The sequence below is a fragment of the Apodemus sylvaticus genome, chromosome 6, assembly GCF_947179515.1.
Source record: "Apodemus sylvaticus chromosome 6, mApoSyl1.1, whole genome shotgun sequence".
In the NCBI taxonomy this organism is placed as follows: Eukaryota; Metazoa; Chordata; class Mammalia; order Rodentia; family Muridae; genus Apodemus; species Apodemus sylvaticus.
In genome coordinates this window covers 21,401,367-21,420,831 of record NC_067477.1, presented here as the reverse complement: position 1 = coordinate 21,420,831, position 19,465 = coordinate 21,401,367, and the positions used below count along the sequence as shown (strand labels likewise).

At 42.2% G+C, this 19,465-nt stretch overlaps 1 protein-coding gene across 1 annotated transcript; it reads left to right on the top strand.

The window, feature by feature from the left end:
* Positions 1-15,139: 15,139 nt before the first annotated feature.
* LOC127687877 (chromosome-associated kinesin KIF4A-like) lies at positions 15,140-18,811 on the top strand. Its single transcript, XM_052186710.1, has one exon. It carries the CDS (start codon positions 15,140-15,142, stop codon positions 18,809-18,811), a length of 3,672 nt encoding a protein of 1,223 aa, XP_052042670.1.
* Positions 18,812-19,465: the final 654 nt, after the last annotated feature.

Here is a 19,465-nt window from a genome sequence, read left to right as displayed (position 1 = left end):
GACAGCCAGTTAGCCTTGGCTCAAGTCAGCAGGAGGAACCCAAAGGGACACCAGGAGAAGTTCTCTGCTGTGCCTCTCTCAGGGAAGCACAGATTAGCAAAGAAGTGAGACCCACAAGTATTGTACAGCTAGCTGTACCAGCAAGACAAGCTCTGTCTCCATTACTCTGTGAGTCCTATTTATACCCTACAAACATCATGTGTCTTTCACATGCCTTGCTTAAGCACAAGTCTTACCTCAGCATGTACATCCAATCAGCAGGAGCCCATGTAAACAGCGAGAAACTGCAGCACACCACCAAGATGTTTTTTGGTGCATTTCTCTCTATGGAGTCCCAACAAATGCAGCTCAACTAAGCAATGTGAAGTAGACCAATACATGGGTTGTGTTAGCAAATCTTTCATCACATCCTTTCATGTGCTTGCCTAAGCAGAAATATCCTCTCCTGTGTCTGTTTCAGCAAGGCATTCCTTCCTGAGTCTGCCTTAGCCTTTCACATGTGTGTTCACTTTCACATTTGCCCCCACCAAAACACCGTCCAACTGACTTTCCCAAGAACTCTTATGTTTCCACTGCAGTGTGCCATTGTGGGTGTGGGCTTTAATATCCTCTTCCTAGCTGCCTGAAAGCCAGTCTTCTCCTGTTTGCCCACAGAACAAGATGTAGAACTCTCAGCTTTTCATCATACTTGCTGGGACGTTGCCATGCTACTTGCCTTGATGATAGTGGATTGAACCTCTGAACCTTTAAGCCAGAACCAATTAAATGTCCTTATAAGAGTTGCCTTGGTCATGCTGTCTGTTCACAGCAGGAAAGTCCTAACTAAGAAGTTGGTACCAGGAATGGGGTATTACTAAGATAGGCCTGACTATGCTTTTGTGTGGAAGAATGTGGATTTGGAGCCTTTGGATTTGGAAAGCCATGGGTTGCTTTAAGTGAGTCTTAATGGGCTGTCCTAGTAGGAATGTGGAAGACTTGGTTGCTGAGGGTGATTTGAACTGTGGAGTTTGGCTCTAGAGGACAAGAATTTTAATATGTGGCTGAGATACTTTCTTGTGATACCTTGGTGAAGAATGTTGCTGCTTTTTGCTCTTGTCTGAACTGTCTGTCTGAGGCTCAGGTGAAGAGAGTCAAATGAATTACACTGACAGAGGAAGTTTCAAGAGAATTCAGTTTAGACTCTGTGCTGTGGTTTAGTTTCATGAAGAGTGTTATGATGAAGCACAGCCAGCTTAGAAAGAAAAAAAATACAAAATGTGTGTTTCAAGTAATAAAAGGGGCACTAGGAAGTTCAATGGAGCTAACTCCTGTGTTTGAGGAGATAAATGGACTAAGGGAGTGGTGACTTTAGGGCAAGATCCTACCCAGCTAAACTTAGGTTCAATCGTGGAGATACACATTTTAAAACCCCGGACACAGAGATAAGCAGAATTCTGAGTTCAAGGCCAGCCTGGTGTAGAGTAAGTTATAAGCAGAGAAAAAAATTAAATCCAGGCATGGTAGTACACACTTTTGATCCCAGCATTCAGGAGTCAGAGCTATGCAAATCTTTGAGTTCAAGGTCAGTCTATAGAGCAAATCCCAGGACAGCCAATTTTAGGCAATGTGAAGGAGTTGGAAAACAGAAAGTTGGTGATAATGTAATAGGTAAGGGGTGCCATGCTTCAGCCCCAGCAAACAGCAGAACTTGGCAACTTTGACCATGCAGCTCTGGCTTTAGAGTCAAGAATAGAAGGGACAACTGTAACAAGTGATGCTGGTTAGCTGGAGCTGTGATTAAGAAGAGACCAACATCACCAAAGTGAAATTTTCTGGGAATTGTTCTCTGAGAGCACAAAGAAACTGTTCCAGAGATAGCCAAGGTCGTACCCCATGCTGCAGCTGAACTTGGTAATGTGTAAGAATCACCCAGGTGGTACTTGTTTGGAAGGCATGAAGAGGTCCTGGAGAACAGCTGAAGCTTGGCAAATTCAAGAGGACAGGGAAGCCCATTGGTGAAGGTGCAACCTCAGTTGCTGTCGTCATCCCAGGACCAAAGCAGTCATGCAAAGAAGTTGAGGTTTGTCACCATGAAGAGAGCCTATGAGAGGCTATTGGTGAAGCCTAGTTTCAGCAGAAGATGCCAGTATAGTTGGAGATGCCAGGACCATGGGATAATCACCAAGAATAGCAGCAGTAGTGGAGTGGAGTCAATCAGAGCCTAGAGTGATACAGGGTAGGGCTGGAGAAGTGACACAAGCCCTTTGGAGAAGCTCAGAAGATCATGTTTGGATCCCAGACATTGGAACAAGAAGTTGTGAAGTTAAAGTTGATTTGGAGGCCCCAAGATGTTAAAGTTGCCAGAGCCGTGGGATATCTGCTGAGGAAAGCTGCTCACAGGGAGTGCAACCAGCCCAGGAGAAAGAGATTTATTGCAGTCAACAAAGATAGAAAAGGAGTTGGAGATTTGAAGACTGCTTTGGCATCAGACATGGAGATGCAGAGTTTGGGGTTTGCCCAGCTGTTTTCCTGTCTTGTTTTGGGAATTACAGTCAAGTGATTGGATATATATCAGAAGAGAATTTGAACTTTGAACTTTTAACATTGTTGAGACTGCTATAGACTATGGGGACTTTGGAATTGGACTAAATGTATTTTTTATTCGATATATTTTTTATTTACATTTCAAATGATTTCCCCTTTCCTAGCCCCCCACTCCCCGAAAGTCCCGTAAGCCCCCTTCTCTCCCCCTGACCTCCCACCCACCCCTTCCCACTTCCCCGTTCTAGTTTTGCTGAATACTGCTTCACTGAATCTTTCCAGAACAAGGGGCCACTCTTCCTTTCTTCTTGTACCTCATTTGATGTATAGATTATGTTTTGGGTATTCCAGTTTTCTAGGTTAATAACCACTTATTAGTGAGTGCATACCATGGTTCACCTTTTGAGTCTGGGTTACCTCACTTAGTATGATGTTCTCTAGCTCCATCCATTTGCCTAAGAATTTCATGAATTCATTGTTTCTAATGGCTGAATAGTACTCCATTGTGTAGATATACCACATTTTTTGCATCCACTCTTCTGTTGAGGGATACCTGGGTTCTTTCCAGCATCTGGCAATTATAAATAGGGCTGCTATGAACATAGTAGAGCATGTATCCTTATTACATGGTGGGGAATCCTCTGGGTATATGCCCAGGAGTGGTATGGCAGGATCTTCTGGAAGTGAGGTGCCCAGTTTTCGGAGGAACCGCCAGACTGATTTCCAGAGTGGTTGTACCAATTTGCAACCCCACCAGCAGTGGAGGAGTGTTCCTCTTTCTCCACACCCTCTCCAACACCTGCTGTCTCCTGAATTTTTAATCTTAGCCATTCTTACTGGTGTAAGGTGAAATCTCAGGGTAGTTTTGATTTGCATTTCCCTAATGACTAATGAAGTTGAGCATTTTTTAAGATGCTTCTCTAAATGTATTTTTTTTATTATTCTTCTATGACTAGATATGGCCCCCATAGACTCATGTGTTTGAACATGCCTGTGGGGGCCAGGGAGTGGAATGTTTTGAATTTGCTTGGCCCAGGGAATGGCAGTATTTGGAGGTGTGACTTTGTTGAAGTAGGTGTGACCTTGGTGGAGGAAGGGTATCATTGTGGCTGTGGGCTTTAAGACACTTCTCTCAGCTGCCAGGAAGCCAGTCTTCTCCTGTTTGCCTTCATAACAAGATGAAGAACTCTTAGCTCCTCCCACACCATACCTGCTTGGACACTGCCATGCTTCCTGCTTTGATGGTAATGGACTGAACCTCTGAACCTGTAAGCTAGCCCCAATTAAATGTTGTCCTTATAAGAGTTGCCTTGGTCACGGTGTCTGCTCACAGTGGTAAAACCCTAAGACAGATATATCCTTAAAATAATTAATATGGTAAAAATTATGTTATGTCTGTTTTGCCCCCAAATGAGTTCATTTCAAGCAAAACCAGTAGCCATTAAAAAAAAAAACTGGAAAGAAAGCATTTTATGCCATAAATATGGAGAAAAGTGGCAACAAAGGAAAGAAAAAGTTCTTGTGTCACTTTCTCTGTCCCCACACCTTTGGGAAGAACAATGATTTTGGCCACCCAGACACCCCATGACTCCCAGGGACTAAACCTTCAACCAAAGGGTACACATGGTTCCAGCCAAAGATGTGGCAGAGGAATGCCTTGTTGGGCGTCAGTGGGAGGAGTGGTCCTTGGCCAGGTAAAGGTTCAATAGGGGCCCCAACAAAGGGAAGTCGAGGGGGGGAGGTGGGAGTGGTTCAAGTGGAGGGGCATATATGTGGAAGGAAGGGTTGGGGGGGTCTTTGGGAAGGGGGTGGAAATCGGGAAAGGTTTTACCATTGGCAATGTAAATGAAGATGATATTCAATAAAAAAAAAAACAAAAACTGCACTGAGAGAAGGAAGTTTATTCAAGAAAACTCTGAGAACTCATCAATGCCTCCAACAGACAGAAATGCCGCACAGCAGAGGTTAACAGCAAAGGCAAAGTAACCAGAACACAGGAGATAACTGAGCCCTCTCAACCAAAGTCAGGTTTACCATCGACTGTTATTCAACTCAACTCATCTTACAGAGGCCAAATCCTACCAAAATGAGGTGAGGCAGAGGGGTCTGGAGAAAATATCCCATCTATGCAATATAGCTGTACTCAGTGATCCATTCATGATGAACTAGGGACAAAGAGGAGGATGCATAAAAGAGGGGAAGGAAGAAAATCTATAAAAAGGAGGTGCTACATTTGGACAGGGGTAAGGGGGAGGAAGGAAAGACAGCATATAAAATATATAAAGAATTCTCTGAGGAGATTATCCCATCAGGGGAAGTATAATTTCCACAGTATTTTATATAATAGAAATAGACAAAATATAATTAATATAGTCATTTAATTATATATAAGAATTATATAACAAGATTAATATATTTTTAGCCAGGCGGTGGTGGCACACGCCTTTAATCCTAGCACTTGGGAGGCAGAGGCAGGCAGATGTCTGAGTTTGAGGCCAGCCTGGTCTACAGAGTGAGTTCTAGGACAGCCAGGACTACACAGAGAAACCCTGTCTCGAAAAAAACAAAAAAAATTAATATATTCTTATTATATTAAGAATTAATATAATATATTAATATAGCAACTAATATATAAAATGCCATTTAATATTGAATAATATTAATGATAATCATATATAATAATATATAATAAAAATAAACATATTCACTTAAGAAATATAGTCATTTAAACAAGATTAAAAAGACTCAATGATAGAATGATAAAATGAAAATGCAGATCACAGGGGTCAGAGGACCACGTCTTTCATGATTCAGGTCCTGAGTCTGGTTGGGAGTATTTATCTCTGTTGGAAAGGTGTAGGAAATTGTAGGTTGGGGTCAATCACTACTAGCTGTTTCTTTCAAACAAAAAGATAAGACTTTTGTTGACTTGATTAGTGAAATTACAAGAAGACCAAGCTATCATTCATCCCCTTAACTTTCTATGACCTGAGTTGTATCTATTTCATCAGCAACAGCAAAGAGGATGTGAGTATTTTATGCTGCCTATAACATGTGGTGCACCATTGGGGCAGATATTATTATTGGTTTGGGAACAACACTTGGGACATGGCATGCTGATTTAGGATTCCCTTTTTAAGGTAGTTAACCCCATCAGCCAATATGTTTGAGACCGTATTATTAGTTGGCTAATACCATGTTTCAAATAGATTGTATTTCTCACATGTGGAACTTAAACCCCCAAATAGAAAATTTATTACCTGTCTTTATCATATAAATCACTCTATTTGTTGTAATAGAAGTAATCTCTCTCTCTCTCCTGTTCATTTGCTAGTCATGTCCTTCTTACTGTTGAGGTAGTTGTAGCGAAGGTTAGCCTAGAACTCACTAAGCTAGATGAGCTGCCTGCAATACATTTTCTGCATCAGCCTCTGTGTGCTGGACACCATCCTCACATAACAGAATACAATTTCTTTTTTTTCTTGGATATTTTCTTTATTTACATTTCAAATGTTCTCCAGTTCTTCCCTTCAGAAACATCCTATCCCCTCCCCCTCCCCCTGCCTCTACGAGGGTGCTCACCCACCTACCCACACCCACTCCTGTCTTCCCGCCCTAGCATTCCCCTACACTGGGACATTGAACACCCTCAGGCCCAAGGGCCTCTCTTCCCAATGATGTCCAACAAGGCCATCCTCTGCCACATATGTGGCCAGCACCACGGGTTGCTCCATGTGTACTCTTTGGTTGGGGGGGGGGTTCAGTCCAGAGAGCTCCAGGGGGTCTGTCCTGTTGACACTGTTGCTCCCTTCATGGGGTTTCAAACCCCCTCAGCTCCTTCAGTCCCCTCTCCATCTCCATCCGGGACCCCAGAGCTTAGTCCAATGGTTGACTGCGAGCTTCCTCCTCTGTATTTGTCAGTCACTGGCAAAGCTTCTTAGGAGACAGCCATATCAGGTTTCTATCAGCAAGCACTTCCTGCTCCCACAATAGGGTCTGGCTTGGTGGCTGTATATGGGCTATATATGGGAAAGTCTCTGGATGGCCTTTCCTTCAGTCTCTGCTACACATTTTATCTCTATATTTCCTCCTGTGAATATTTTGTTCACTCTTCTAAAAAGCACTGAAGCATCCACATTTTGGTCTTCCTTCTTCTTAGGCTTCGTATGGTCTGTGAATTGAGTCTTGGGTATTCTGAACTTTTGGGCTAATATCCACTTATCATTGAGTACATACCGTGTTTGTTCCTTTGTGACTGAGTTACCTCACTCAGGATGATATTCTCAAGTTCCATCCATTTGCCTGCGAATTTCATGAAGTCATTGTATACCTGAGTGGTACTCCATTGAGTAAATGTACAACATTTTCTATATCCATTCCTCTGTTGAGGGACATCTGGGTTCTTTCCAGCTTCTGGCTATTATAAATAAGGCTGCTATGAACATAGTGGAGCACATGTCCTTATTACATGTTGGAGCATCTTCTGAGTGTACGCCCAGGAGTGGTATAGCTCGGACCTCAGGTAATACTATGTCCAACTTTCTGAGGAACCACCAGACTGATTTCTATAGTGGTTGTACCAGCTTATCCCACCAACAATGGAGGAGTGTTCCTCTTTCTCCACATCCTCCCAGCATCTGCTATCACCTGAGTTTTTTGTTCTGATTAAAGAATGCTCCATGTGGAGTTGGAGAGATGGCTCAGTGATTAAGAACATGGACTGCTCTTCCAGAGGTACTGAGTTCAATTCCTAGCAACCACATGGTGGCTCACAACCATCTGTAATGGGATCTGATACCCTCTTCTGCTGTGTTTGAAGGAAGCTACAGTGTACTTATACACATAAAACAAATAAATAGTTCTTAAACAATTACTGTTGAAATAAAGGTATGTTTACTGTAACTTTATTTTTTTAAAAAAGAATGTTCCATGTGCAATGATCTGAGAGGCTGACATTTCTGGTGGTGACCTCTGGGTGACCCAGGAGGATATTTTAAGAGTGTTGTAGATGGTAGGTAGGTAACAAATTTACTAATCCCACCATTAACTCCAAGTAGTATAAAGGCCAGGAGGATTAACCAAGAATTCAAGAAACGGTTAGGTTATGAACAGGGAGATCCTGATGTTAAAATTCCATTTTCCCAATTGGTTCTTGATTTGTCAATAAAGAAGGCTGGGGACCAATTGCAGGTCAGAGGGTATAGGTGGGACTTACGGGTCTGAGGCAGGGAGGATAGGGGGATGAGAGTTGGGGGGTGTTGTGGGGTGGGGTGGGGGACATGGGAGATACAAAGGAAGGAGAGGGGCTTTTCTGCCATGCTTTGGAGGAATCATATAAGGAGCAATATTATAAGGCCTCTGGGGAGAGCTAGGGCCTGAGGCCTCTGCTACAGGTGGGTGGCCAATGATTTTTGGCAGGGGCTTAGTTGGAATAAGCCACTAAGTTTAGGACAGAAGGAGAGATGGAGATAATAAATTGGTAATGGCAGGCTTTTCCAAGGCAGGAGAAATCTGTGCTCAGCAATTGTGCATAGTAGGCAAGTTAAAAAGCAACAAGCTGTGTGTGTGTTCTTATCTGCAGATTCAAGGGTCTCAAGTGGAGGCTGGTGGCTCCACCCCTCCCAGAGAAAAGCCAGCTAGACTTCCCTCCCAACCCTTCCCCCCCCCCCCCCAGCAAAGATGTGTAGAAAGAGAAGCCTGGTTAGGGCTGGCAGCTGACAATCCCTGAGCTAAGCCTAAGCCAAGGGGGGCAGTGCGGGGGAGCAAAAGGGAGCCTGGAGGGGCTGTTAGTGTGAGAGCTCCCAGGCAAAGGTGGAAGATTTATAAAACTACAAGCAACAAAGTTAGGCAGTGGCAACTTTATTTTGCTTCAGAACAGTGGTCAGCATCTGGAGGAAAAGTAGCTTCATCTAACCAAAAGGTTACAAAAGCTGATTATTGCTTTTTAAGTGTTGATGTGTTTTGGAGTTGTACTCAAGAAGCCCAAATTACTTCCTGCCTCCTGTGACTACCACATGGATGGCATAATAAGACCATGTGGTACTGAGCATAGTTGCTGTACTGTGGTGAATGGAGTTGTTGGTAATGGTAGCTAGAGAAAGAGAAACAAAGGAGAAGAAACAAATGGTAGCTAGATGAAGAGAAACAAGGAAGGAAATGGGCTGAGTTTCCATTTGGGTTGACATAGTGTCTAGTATAGGGACAGCAGAGGGAGGCATGACAATATGATAATGACTAAACTAATTCGGCAGAAGACATTTATTTACACATAGAAGTATGCAACAGAATCTAAGATATTAGGAAATCGTACTAATTGGAAGAAGACTTTTTCTATTACTACTCTGAATACATTGATTAAATCTATTACTGCATTATAAGGTACTCTAGGGAACACTTTTGTGTGTGTTTTGTTCTCAGTCTTATCTCAGGGTTTGCTCATTATTAAATTAATCAAATTAATTAAAGATGATTAATTTTGACTGTATGGAGACACAGAAGGAGAAATTATTGCTTGGATTGGTGGCATGAATCTTTAATCCCAGGACATGAGAGGCAGAGAGAGGCACATGGATCTTTTTTTTTTTTTAAAAGATCTATTTATTATTATATGTAAGTACACTGTAGCTGTTTTCAGACACACCAGAAGAGGGAATCTGATCTCATTATAGATGGTTGTGAGCCACCATGTGGTTGCTGGGATTTGAACTCAGGACCTACAGAATAGCAGTCAGTGCTCTTAACCGCTGAGCCATCTCTCCAGCCCTCACATGGATCTTTATGAGATTGAAGCCAGCCTGGTTTGCATAGTGAGCTCTAGGCCAGCCCATCCAGCCAGCTACCCACTAATTTCCTGTCCCCAAACAACAACAAAGAAAGCAAAGCTTTCACAGAAACTACCTACATTTCTTGGAATGCAGCTGCTGGTATTTTTTTTCCTTTTTTTAAATTTGATATATTTTTTATTGACATTTCAAATGATTTCCCCTTTTCTAGACCCCCACTCCCGGAAAGTCCCATAAGCCCCCTTTCCCTCCCCCTGTTTTCCCACCCAAGCCTTCCCACTTCCCTGTTCTGGTTTTGCCCTATACTGCTTCACTGAGTCTTTCCAGAACAAGGGGCCACTCCTGCTTTCTTCTTGTACCTCATTTGATGTGTGGATTATGTCTTGGGTATTCCAGTTTTCTAGGTTAATATCCACTTATTAGTGAGTGCATACCATGATTCACCTTTTGAGTCAGGGTTACCTCACTTAGTATGATGTTCTCCAGCTCCATCCATTTACCTAAGAATTTCATGAATTCATTGTTTCTAATGGCTGAATAGTACTCCATTGTGTAGATATACCACATTTTTTGCATCCACTCTTCTGTTGAGGAATACCTGGGTTCTTTCCAGCTTCTGGCAATTATAAATAGGGCTGCTATGAACATAGTGGAGCATGTATCCTTATTACGTGCTGGGGAATCTTCTGGGTATATGCCCAGGAGTGGTATAGCAGGATCTTCTGAAAGTGAGGTGCCCAGTTTTTGGAGGAACCGCCAGACTGATTTCCAGAGTGGTTGTACCAATTTGCAACCCCACCTTTTTTTTTTTTAAATTTATTTTATTTATATGAGTACACTGTAGCTGTCTTCAGACACACCAGAAGAGGGGGTCAGATCTCATTTTGGATGGTTGTGAGCCACCATGTGGTTGCTGGGAATTGAACTCAAGACCTTTGGAAGGGCAGTCAGTGCTCTTAACCGCTGAGCCATCTCTCCAGCCCCACTGCTGCTATTTTTTTCCTTTGGTTTTTCTTCATTATTTTATCCCATAGTTTTCTTTATTTTACAGCCTCTTCATTATTAATTATTATTATTATTATTATTATTATTTTGGTGTGTTGTTTCTTCATAGCAATTACATAGTGTCTTTATTGCAGGACATGTGTAGAAAAAGGAGAATGAATATGAATGTTGGGAGTTCTTGATCTCATCTTTTAACCTTCTTTGTTTATAAAGACTTTAGATAGTAAATTGAGGGAAACCATCTTCTTTAGAGAGACTGAGAAGCATACATACTCCACTTGTCCTCTTGGGCCCCAATTGACAATGTAGAATAGTGTCTCTCAGTCCAGGAATCAATCTCTCTCTCCTCTCTCCCTCTCCACACAATGGGATAACACTGATTGGCATCCACAAAGCATCCCTGAACACACTTGCATATGCTCTCCTCAGTTCTTCTTGGCTTACAACATGAATGACCCTTACCCAATAGCAGGCACACTCTGCCCTGGGTCAAGACACCTTTCTCAAGCAGAAAACCTTGTCATTCTGACAATATTCTGTTTCACTCTTCACCTGAACATCAGTAGCAACTTTTGTATCATGCATTTCTCATAGGAAGTATGAAATTTGCATTCATTGTCTACTTTGATGAGTTTTTGAAAACTGGTGGCTGGGAAGGAGACTTTCAGCTTCATCTCAACACAGCCAAGACAAAATCCTACTTTGAAGCTGAGACTTGAAGCTTCATACCTAGGCCTCAGGAAGGGGAGAGGCTAGAGGTTGAATTAATGATTGATCATTCCTATGTAAGGAAGTGTAGTGGTTTGAATAGTTGTGGTCCCCATTGACTGATTTGTGTGAATGCTTGGCCTGTAGGAAATGACACTGTTAGTAGGTGTGTTCTTGTTATAATGGGTGTGGCATTTTTGGAGGAAATGTTTCACTGTGTAGGTAGACCTTGAGTGCTCTTAGTGCTCAAGCTCCACCCAGTGTTGGAAAGATAGACTCCTCTTGAAGACCTTCTAATCAAAATGTAGAACTCTTGGCTCTTCCAGTACTGTGTCTGCCTGCACATTGCTATGCTTTCTGCCATGATGACAATGGACTGAACCCCTGAAAGTGTATGCCAGCCCCAATTAAATGTCCTTTATAAAAGTTGCCTTAGTCATGATGTCTCTTCATAGCAATGAAATCCTACCTAAGACATGAAGCCTCCACGAATTGCAGTCTTTGGAGGGATTCCAGGTTGACATATACACCCATGTCCTGGGAGATGGTGTAATGCGATGCCATGGGGCAGAACTTCCTGTGCATGCAAACTCTCTACATCTTACTCATGGTATTTCTTTGTTTGCTGTTCACCTGCTTCCATTGTAACATTCTTGACAATACACTGGTAAATGCGCATGAGAGTCTCCCTGAGTTTTGTGAGAAGTCTAACAAATTGTTGAATTTAAGAAGGGGTTTATGGGATTCTTTGATTTATAGCAGCCAGATTAGATGCACATATTACAACCTGGAACTTGTGACTGGATTCTGAAATAGGAGACAGAGCCTTTTTAATGTGTAAGAGTTGATTCTGACTCTGTGTTCCTATTGCCAAAGTGTAATTAAATTATATGATGTCTACTTGGCATCTTTAGTAAAAAGAAAAATTGTTCAAGGTGGCAAATCCATACACTCGATGCCAGAAGTGTTGTGAGAGTATAGAGAAAAAGAGCTTTCTTTTTTTCATATGTCATTAGATAGTTGTCTTATTCAAGGTTTCTATTACTGTACAAACAACAAATAATAATATCTGTAAATATAGCAGCTAAGTTAATTTACATGGGTATTTACAGATATTGTATGGCACATCACTCCGAATTGCACCATTCTCTCCAAATAAAAGCATTTCCTCCAGAGGGCTTGCCTTGTTTCATCAGTTAGAGGTTAACAAAAGGGTAGAAAACCAGAGCACAAATGTAGGACATTTTTGAGTGTGTCCAGCCAGCCGTGTAAAGGAGTAAACATTTGCTGGGGTAGAGACTGACGAGACACCCCAGAAGAGAGAGATTTTGTAGTGAGCTACAGTGCTGTAGGATTTGCTGGAGGCTCACAACCCATGTTATGGTGGGCTTTCCGGTGAGGCAGCTGCATTTGAGCTATTTGTGTTTCTCATAAGTAACCCCTCACAACATGTTTAGTAAGCCTCAGAAAAACTCAGTTCACCAAAATGGACATGGTGCAATAGTTGCTTTGTTGCTGGCTGCCGTTCTGAATCAAGTACACAGGTGTGTTCCATCTCCCATGAAAAGTCTGTCACACAATACTCGAGACAAGACCTGATTTATTTTATGAAGCCAATGCTGCTAATTTGGCAATAGAGGCCCATGGCTATAAGAATTACTTATATCACTCTTACCTGTGTTTACTGTGATGTTTTCTCTAGGAATATCAATTAACCAGTCAAGCCAATTGCTGAACTTGAAAGCAGAAGAAATCAGATTGTGTTAGTTTGTAATGTTAATACCAATACTTACTTTGGCATATTCTGTCCATTCTTTTAAAAATAAAAGTAGCCAACAATATAAAAAATACATACACATATGTATTCCTACAGAGAAAGAACTTTTACTAGCAAATTTCACTGTTAGGAATTTTCCTCATGTTGTACTCATATATGACTGAAATGGCATATATTCAAAAATATTTTGCATAGATGTTTATAATAGAAGATTGATGGCAATGTTAATAAGATATGTAATCTTGAAACAGCCCAGGAAGCACAAAGTTGAATCATTACTCACCTAATAAGTCAGAGTCAAGGCATGGAGCTGGTGGAGTACTTGGAAATTTAAGAAGGAAATTCCAGGAACAGGAGAGCAGTGAGAACAGGGAGCTCTAACACAGAAAACACGTCTAAATCCTCTGCTAGACCACCACATAGAACACTCCAAGATCATCTTTAAAAGGAAATCAGTGGAAGCCAAAATCAAACCTCAGAGATAATAACCATCAGAACTACAAGTAATAGAGTTTGCAGAATTTTTGGTTGTTACCAAGGAAATCACCTGCCTTTTAGACTAACAGTAAAAATAGCACCTCTTAGAAGAACAAACCAGAATCCAGAGTCAACATGTTAGCTTCAGTATCCAGTATTCAACAACAACAAGAAGAAACATGATAGGGAAATAAACAGACAATTGGAACTGATATTATGGGGGAAATGAAGACAATCAGTTGGCTCACATTTCAGCGAACAGGCAACGATTAAATATTGTTCTTGCAAATCTGGGCAAGACACAAGCAAACAGTCCTAATGAGTGAACACATAGGTAATTCCAAACAGTAGACAAGCTACACAGACAAGACCACACGCAAGCAATAAGGCTGTGAGGATGGTAAGTAAATACCATCCTAAATAGGATCAGTAGTAGACGGAATAAGATCCAAAAGGAAAGCCTGAATTTAGAGATATACAACACCCAATAATACAAGAGAAGAAAGCAGGACCATGGCTGAAGATGCTATCAATACACTACAGATTTTAAAACGTTAAAAGGGAACTTTAGTGTTTTTTATCATAAGTCATGAGATTCTGCCTGAAGTAAAAATAAATAATAGAAAGCAAAACCAAGAATAAAAATGGTACATATTTGAGAGAGAGTATATTTAATCTAAGACAAATGTTACATGATAATGTACATTTATTGAAATACCATCAGATACCCCATTAATATGTACACTTTTTATATCTTTATGTATCAGTTGAATTTAGGAAAAATGAAAATGTCTAAAGAAATCTAATAGTTTCAGAAACTTGTAGGACAACATCTTGCCTTCCAAATTTGTACACTTAGAGTCCTAAGAAGAAAACAAACAAGTAACAGGGCAACAAACAATGCAGAAATAGTTATTCAGGGCTTTTAACATTTGGCAGACACGAAATATGGAGCTCAGCTATCCAGACAGGAAGGTCTAAAGAGAACAATTTAAACATGTGCAGAAAAGAGTGACACCTTACATACAGAGAATGATTAAATTTAAAGCCACTTCTTATCTAGAAACAGTGGTGCCAAGTGACTTTAGAATGGGGTGCTGCAAGTGCTGGAAGAAAATTAATTCAACAAGAAATGGTTTATCTGACAAACCATCTTTCAAAACTTCGGTAACTAATAAAAATCTGTTAGAAGTCACATTATGTTTAGCAAAGTTGTGAAAGAAAAGTTCACAAAAATGAAATGTTGGGAATAGATTTAACAGAATAAGTTAAAACGTGTACCTTTGATGACTGCATGGCATCATTGGCAGAAATCAAAGGAGATCTAAATACACAGAACGACGTCTCAGGGTTATCAGCTGGAAAGTCTACAATATAAAAATGGCAGCTTTACTTGCAGAGTGAACACAGTCCAAGGAGACTATTTTGTAGTTACTGGCAAGGTTCTTCTAAAATTAGGAAACCAAAGGGACTCAGACTAGGCATAAAACAGTTAATAGAGGAAAAATGAATTCAACATTTAGCACGATGCCATGATATTAAGATCACATGGTATTAACATAAGGGTTAGACACGCAGGTCAAAGCACTAGTATAGTTTTCAACAGTGATACTAAAAACATTCCATCAGGAAGACAAACAAACAAATAACAACAGCAAAAACAGTCTTCCTCAATATAATTTGCTGGAGTATACTCAAGACAATAACTATAGCACTCTGGGGCTCCGCCCACAGGCTGCTCGCTCTCTGATTGGCTGTTGCTTCTGAGGCAGCTGGGAAGCAGCGGTTAAAACTCCAGTTGGGAGGGGAAGAGGAGACAAGGAAGACTAAGGGCCGAGTGATTAGTGTGAGCAGATGCTGAACTAGTATCATGAAGGAAGAGGTAAAGGGAATTCCTGTAAGGGTGGCATTGCGGTGCCGTCCTCTGGTCCCAAAAGAGATTGGCGAAGGTTGTCAGGTGTGCCTTTCCTTCGTGCCTGGGAAGCCTCAGGTGGTGATTGGTACTGATAAATCCTTTACCTACGATTTTGTGTTTGACCCCTCCACTGAACAGGAAGAGGTCTTTAACACAGCAGTAGCACCACTCATTAAAGGGATATTTAAAGGTTACAATGCCACTGTCCTGGCTTATGGACAAACTGGCTCTGGAAAAACCTACTCCATGGGAGGTGCATATAGTGCAGATCAAGAGAATGAACCAACCATCGGGGTCATTCCTAGGGTAATACAACTTCTTTTCAAAGAAATGGAAGAAAGGAGAGATTCCGAGTTTACACTGAGCGTGTCTTACTTGGAGATTTACAATGAAGAAATTTTGGATCTTCTATGCTCACCTTGTGAGAGAGCTTCTCACATACATATCCGGGAAGATCCCAAGGCAGGAATAAAGACTGTGGGACTCACTGAGAAGATGGTTTCACTTGCTTCTGACATGGTTTCCTGTTTGGAGCAGGGAAACAATGCCAGGACTGTAGCTGCCACAGCTATGAATTCGCAGTCTTCCCGATCTCATGCCATCTTCACAGTTTCCATAAGGCAAAGGAAGAAAACGGACAAGAACAGCAGTTTTTGCTCTAAGTTGTGTCTGGTAGATCTTGCTGGATCAGAAAGGCAGAAGAAAACCAAGACTGAAGGGGATCGATTGAGAGAAGGCATTAATATTAACCGAGGACTTCTGTGCTTGGGAAATGTAATCAGTGCTCTTGGAGATGGCAAAAAGGGCAGCTTTGTGCCCTACAGAGATTCCAAATTAACTCGCTTGCTTCAAGATTCTCTGGGAGGCAATAGTCACACACTCATGATTGCCTGTGTGAGTCCTGCTGACTCTAGTCTAGAGGAAACATTGAATACCCTACGTTATGCTGACAGAGCTAGAAAAATCAAGAACAAACCTGTTATTAATACGGATCCCCAGACAGTTGAACTTAATCATCTTAAGCATCAGGTACAACAACTACGAGTCTTATTGCTTCAGGCCAATGGAGGTAGCCTGCCTGGATCTATAAAAGCAGAATCATCAGAGAGTCTCCAGTCTCTGATGGAGAGGAATCAGTCCCTGGGTGAGGAGAATGAGAAGTTAAGTCATGCTCTGAGCGAGGCAGCTGGTCAGACAGCTCAGATGTTGGAAAGGATCATTGTGACAGAACAAGCAAACGAAAAACTGACCACCAAGCTACGAGAGCTCCGGCATCATGTATCCTGCAAAGTGGATCTCCAAAATCTAATGGAGACTTTGGAAGACCAGGAATTAATAGAAAAAGTAGAGATAATTCGCAGTCTGCAACAAATGGTTATTGGTCTATCAGATGAAAATGTTATGGCCACTGAATTGGCAATGGAAGCTCAAGTGGCTATCAGTCCAGAGAGTAGGAGGTCTTCTGATGCTCTCACCACACAGCATGCTCTACGTCAAGCTCAGATGTCTAAGGAACTCATTGAGTTGAATAAAGCTCTTGCAGTGAAAGAGGCCCTAGCTAGGAAGATAACTTTCGGTGGTGGCCAACTACAGCCCATTCACTGCGAGTATGAGGCTAACATCAAAAGTCTAGAATCAGAAGTCACCAGTCTACAGAAGGAAAAGGAACAATTGCTTCTGGATCTTCAGTCGGCCAAGAAGGATGTCAACCAAGCCAAGTTGAGCGAGCACCGCCGCAAATGTCTCCAAGAGCTGGAAGCTCAAATAGCTGATTTGAAGAGGAAACTAAACGAACAGTCCAAGCTTCTGAAACTGAAAGAATCCACTGAGAATACGGTCTCCAAACTGACTCTGGAGATACAGATGATGAAAACCCAGAGAGTCCAGTTAATGCGTCAGATGAAGGAAGATGCTGAGAAGTCTAGACAGTGGAAACAACAAAAAGACAAGGAAGTAATCCAGTTAAGAGAACAAGACCGTAAAAGGAGGTATGAGCTAGTTAAACTTGAAAGAGACTTCCAGAAACAGTCCAACGTGCTCAGGCGTAAAACTGAAGAGGCGGCAGCTGCAAACAAGCGCCTCAGGGATGCCCTCCAGAAGCAACGGGAAGTGGCAGACAAGAGGAAAGCGACTCAGAACCGGGGACGAGAAGGCACAGAAACACAAATGAAGAGCTGGCTTAGCAATGACATTGAAGTTATGGTCAGTACTGAAGAAGTCAAACGCCACCTGAAAGACCTTCTGGAAGAGCGGAAGATGCTAGTCCTGGATGTGGCTCAACTTAAAGAAAACAAGGAACCTGGGGGAAACCCACCTCCTAAGCTCCAGAAGTGGGCATTTGCTAGTGATGAAGTATGTGGTCACATTTCAGAGCCTGGGGATTCTATTACAAAGCAGATTAAGAGCCTAGAGGCTGAAGTGGAACTCAGGAGTGCTCAGATTGCTGACCTACAGCAAAAGCTCCTGGATGCAGAAAGTGAAGACAGGCCAAACCGACACTGGGAAAATATTGCCACTGTTCTCCAAGCCAAATGTGCTCTAAAGTATTTAGTTGGAGAGGTGGTCTCCTCCAAACTTCGGGTCAGTGAGCTTGACAGCAACCTGAAACAGTGCCAGGCCAGCCATTCTAAAATGCAGAAGATGCTGTTTGAGAAGCAAAGTCATCTTGTTGAGGTAGAGACAGAGTTGAAAGCTGAGCTCCTCAAGATGGAGCAAGAGCACCAAGAGAAGGTGCTCTACCTTCTCAGTCAGCTGCAGCAAAGCCAGATGGCAGGGAAGCAGCTGGAGGTGTCAGTCAGTGGAAAGGACCAGCAGCCGCTGAGCACACTGCAGTGTCAGGAGCATCAGTTTAGGAAAATGCAAGAATTATGTGAGCAAAACCAGCAGCTTCTCCAAGAGAACGAAGCCATCAGGCAGAAACTGAGCCTCCTTCAAGGAGCCAAAGACCAGAAATCTCATCTTCCCAAGGATGACCTTCAATCTCCAGATTCTACCTTTGAGTACATTCCACCTCCACCCAAAGCATCCCATGTTAGAGGCAGGTTCCTGGATCAAAGCATGGACATTGATGATTTAAAGTATCAGTCAGAACATTCCATGAGTGAATCTGAAGATAGTGATGGAAATGACAAGGAGTGGAAACCAAGGAAACTGACTAAAGTGTCCAGGAAGACTCTCCAAGGGTGTTCCTGCAAGGGGTGGTGTAGGAACAAACATTGTGGGTGTAGGAAGCAAGGGGTGGACTGCTGTGTGGCCTGTGGCTGTGACCCCACAAAGTGCCAGAACCGCCAGCAAGAGGAACAGGAGAGCTTGGGTACTGTTGAGTGTGACCAGGATTCTGAAGGCTCCTTCAAACTGGATGATCCTACAGAGGTGACCCCAGGACTGAGCTTCTTCAACCCTGTCTGTGCCACTCCCAATACAAAGCTCCTTAAAGAGATGTGTGATATGGATCAGGCTCTGTTGAGGAAGGCTGATCTTGCAGTTTCCTTAGGCCTCCCAGACATGAAAAACAGAGCAACAGAATCCCAAGAAAATAAGGTCACAGGGAAGAAAAAGAAACGAATTCTGGCCTGCAATAGCACCTTCTTCTCTGGCTGCTCTCCGCCCAAAGAAGAGATCTGCTGAGGTGAAGTCAGCTCTGTCCCCATCTGTCTACTGACTTTCCTTGATCTTCCTTTTCTTTGTACTGAGAAAAAGGGACAAGGTGTTATTGAAAGAGCATCTTTTGTCTTCAGACCCCTGATTGGGACCACTATTCTCTTCTTTAGAATTGAAGCCATCTAAGAAAGGCCTGTGGACACTTCAGGAAGCCATTTCCAGGTCATTGCAGCTCTTTCTTTGTGATTAGTCAATGCTGTCTGCTCATGGATATGAGCCTGAGGCCAGCCAGATTAACATAAAGCCTGGACCAGATGGGAGGCTGGGCTCAGCTACTTCACCCCCACCCCAGGAACCAGAACCAGACTGGGATAATTTCTATCCTGATTCTTTCTGGATTTTTAATGTTTTAACAGGACCCCCAAATTGTTCACATTTAAAAATGTTTAATAAATTAACCTTAGCTATTCCAAAAATGGTTATCAACTCTTATTTTACCGTAGTAATCAAAAATGGACGGACAAAGTTGTTTGAAGAGGAGAAAAGTGAAAGCTATTGACACCTGGAACCTTTAAGACTTTGGATCAGGTGACAGTTTTCTGCATGTGAGAGAAAGAGCACAAGTAGCAAATCTAAAGATCCTCAAAATTAAAAAAAACCTTAGATGTATTGGAGGATGTG

Coding starts and splice junctions, on each gene's coding strand:
- LOC127687877 (XM_052186710.1), top strand. CDS start 15,140: ATGAAGGAAGAGGTAAAGGGAATTCCTGTAAGGGTGGCATTGCGGTGC.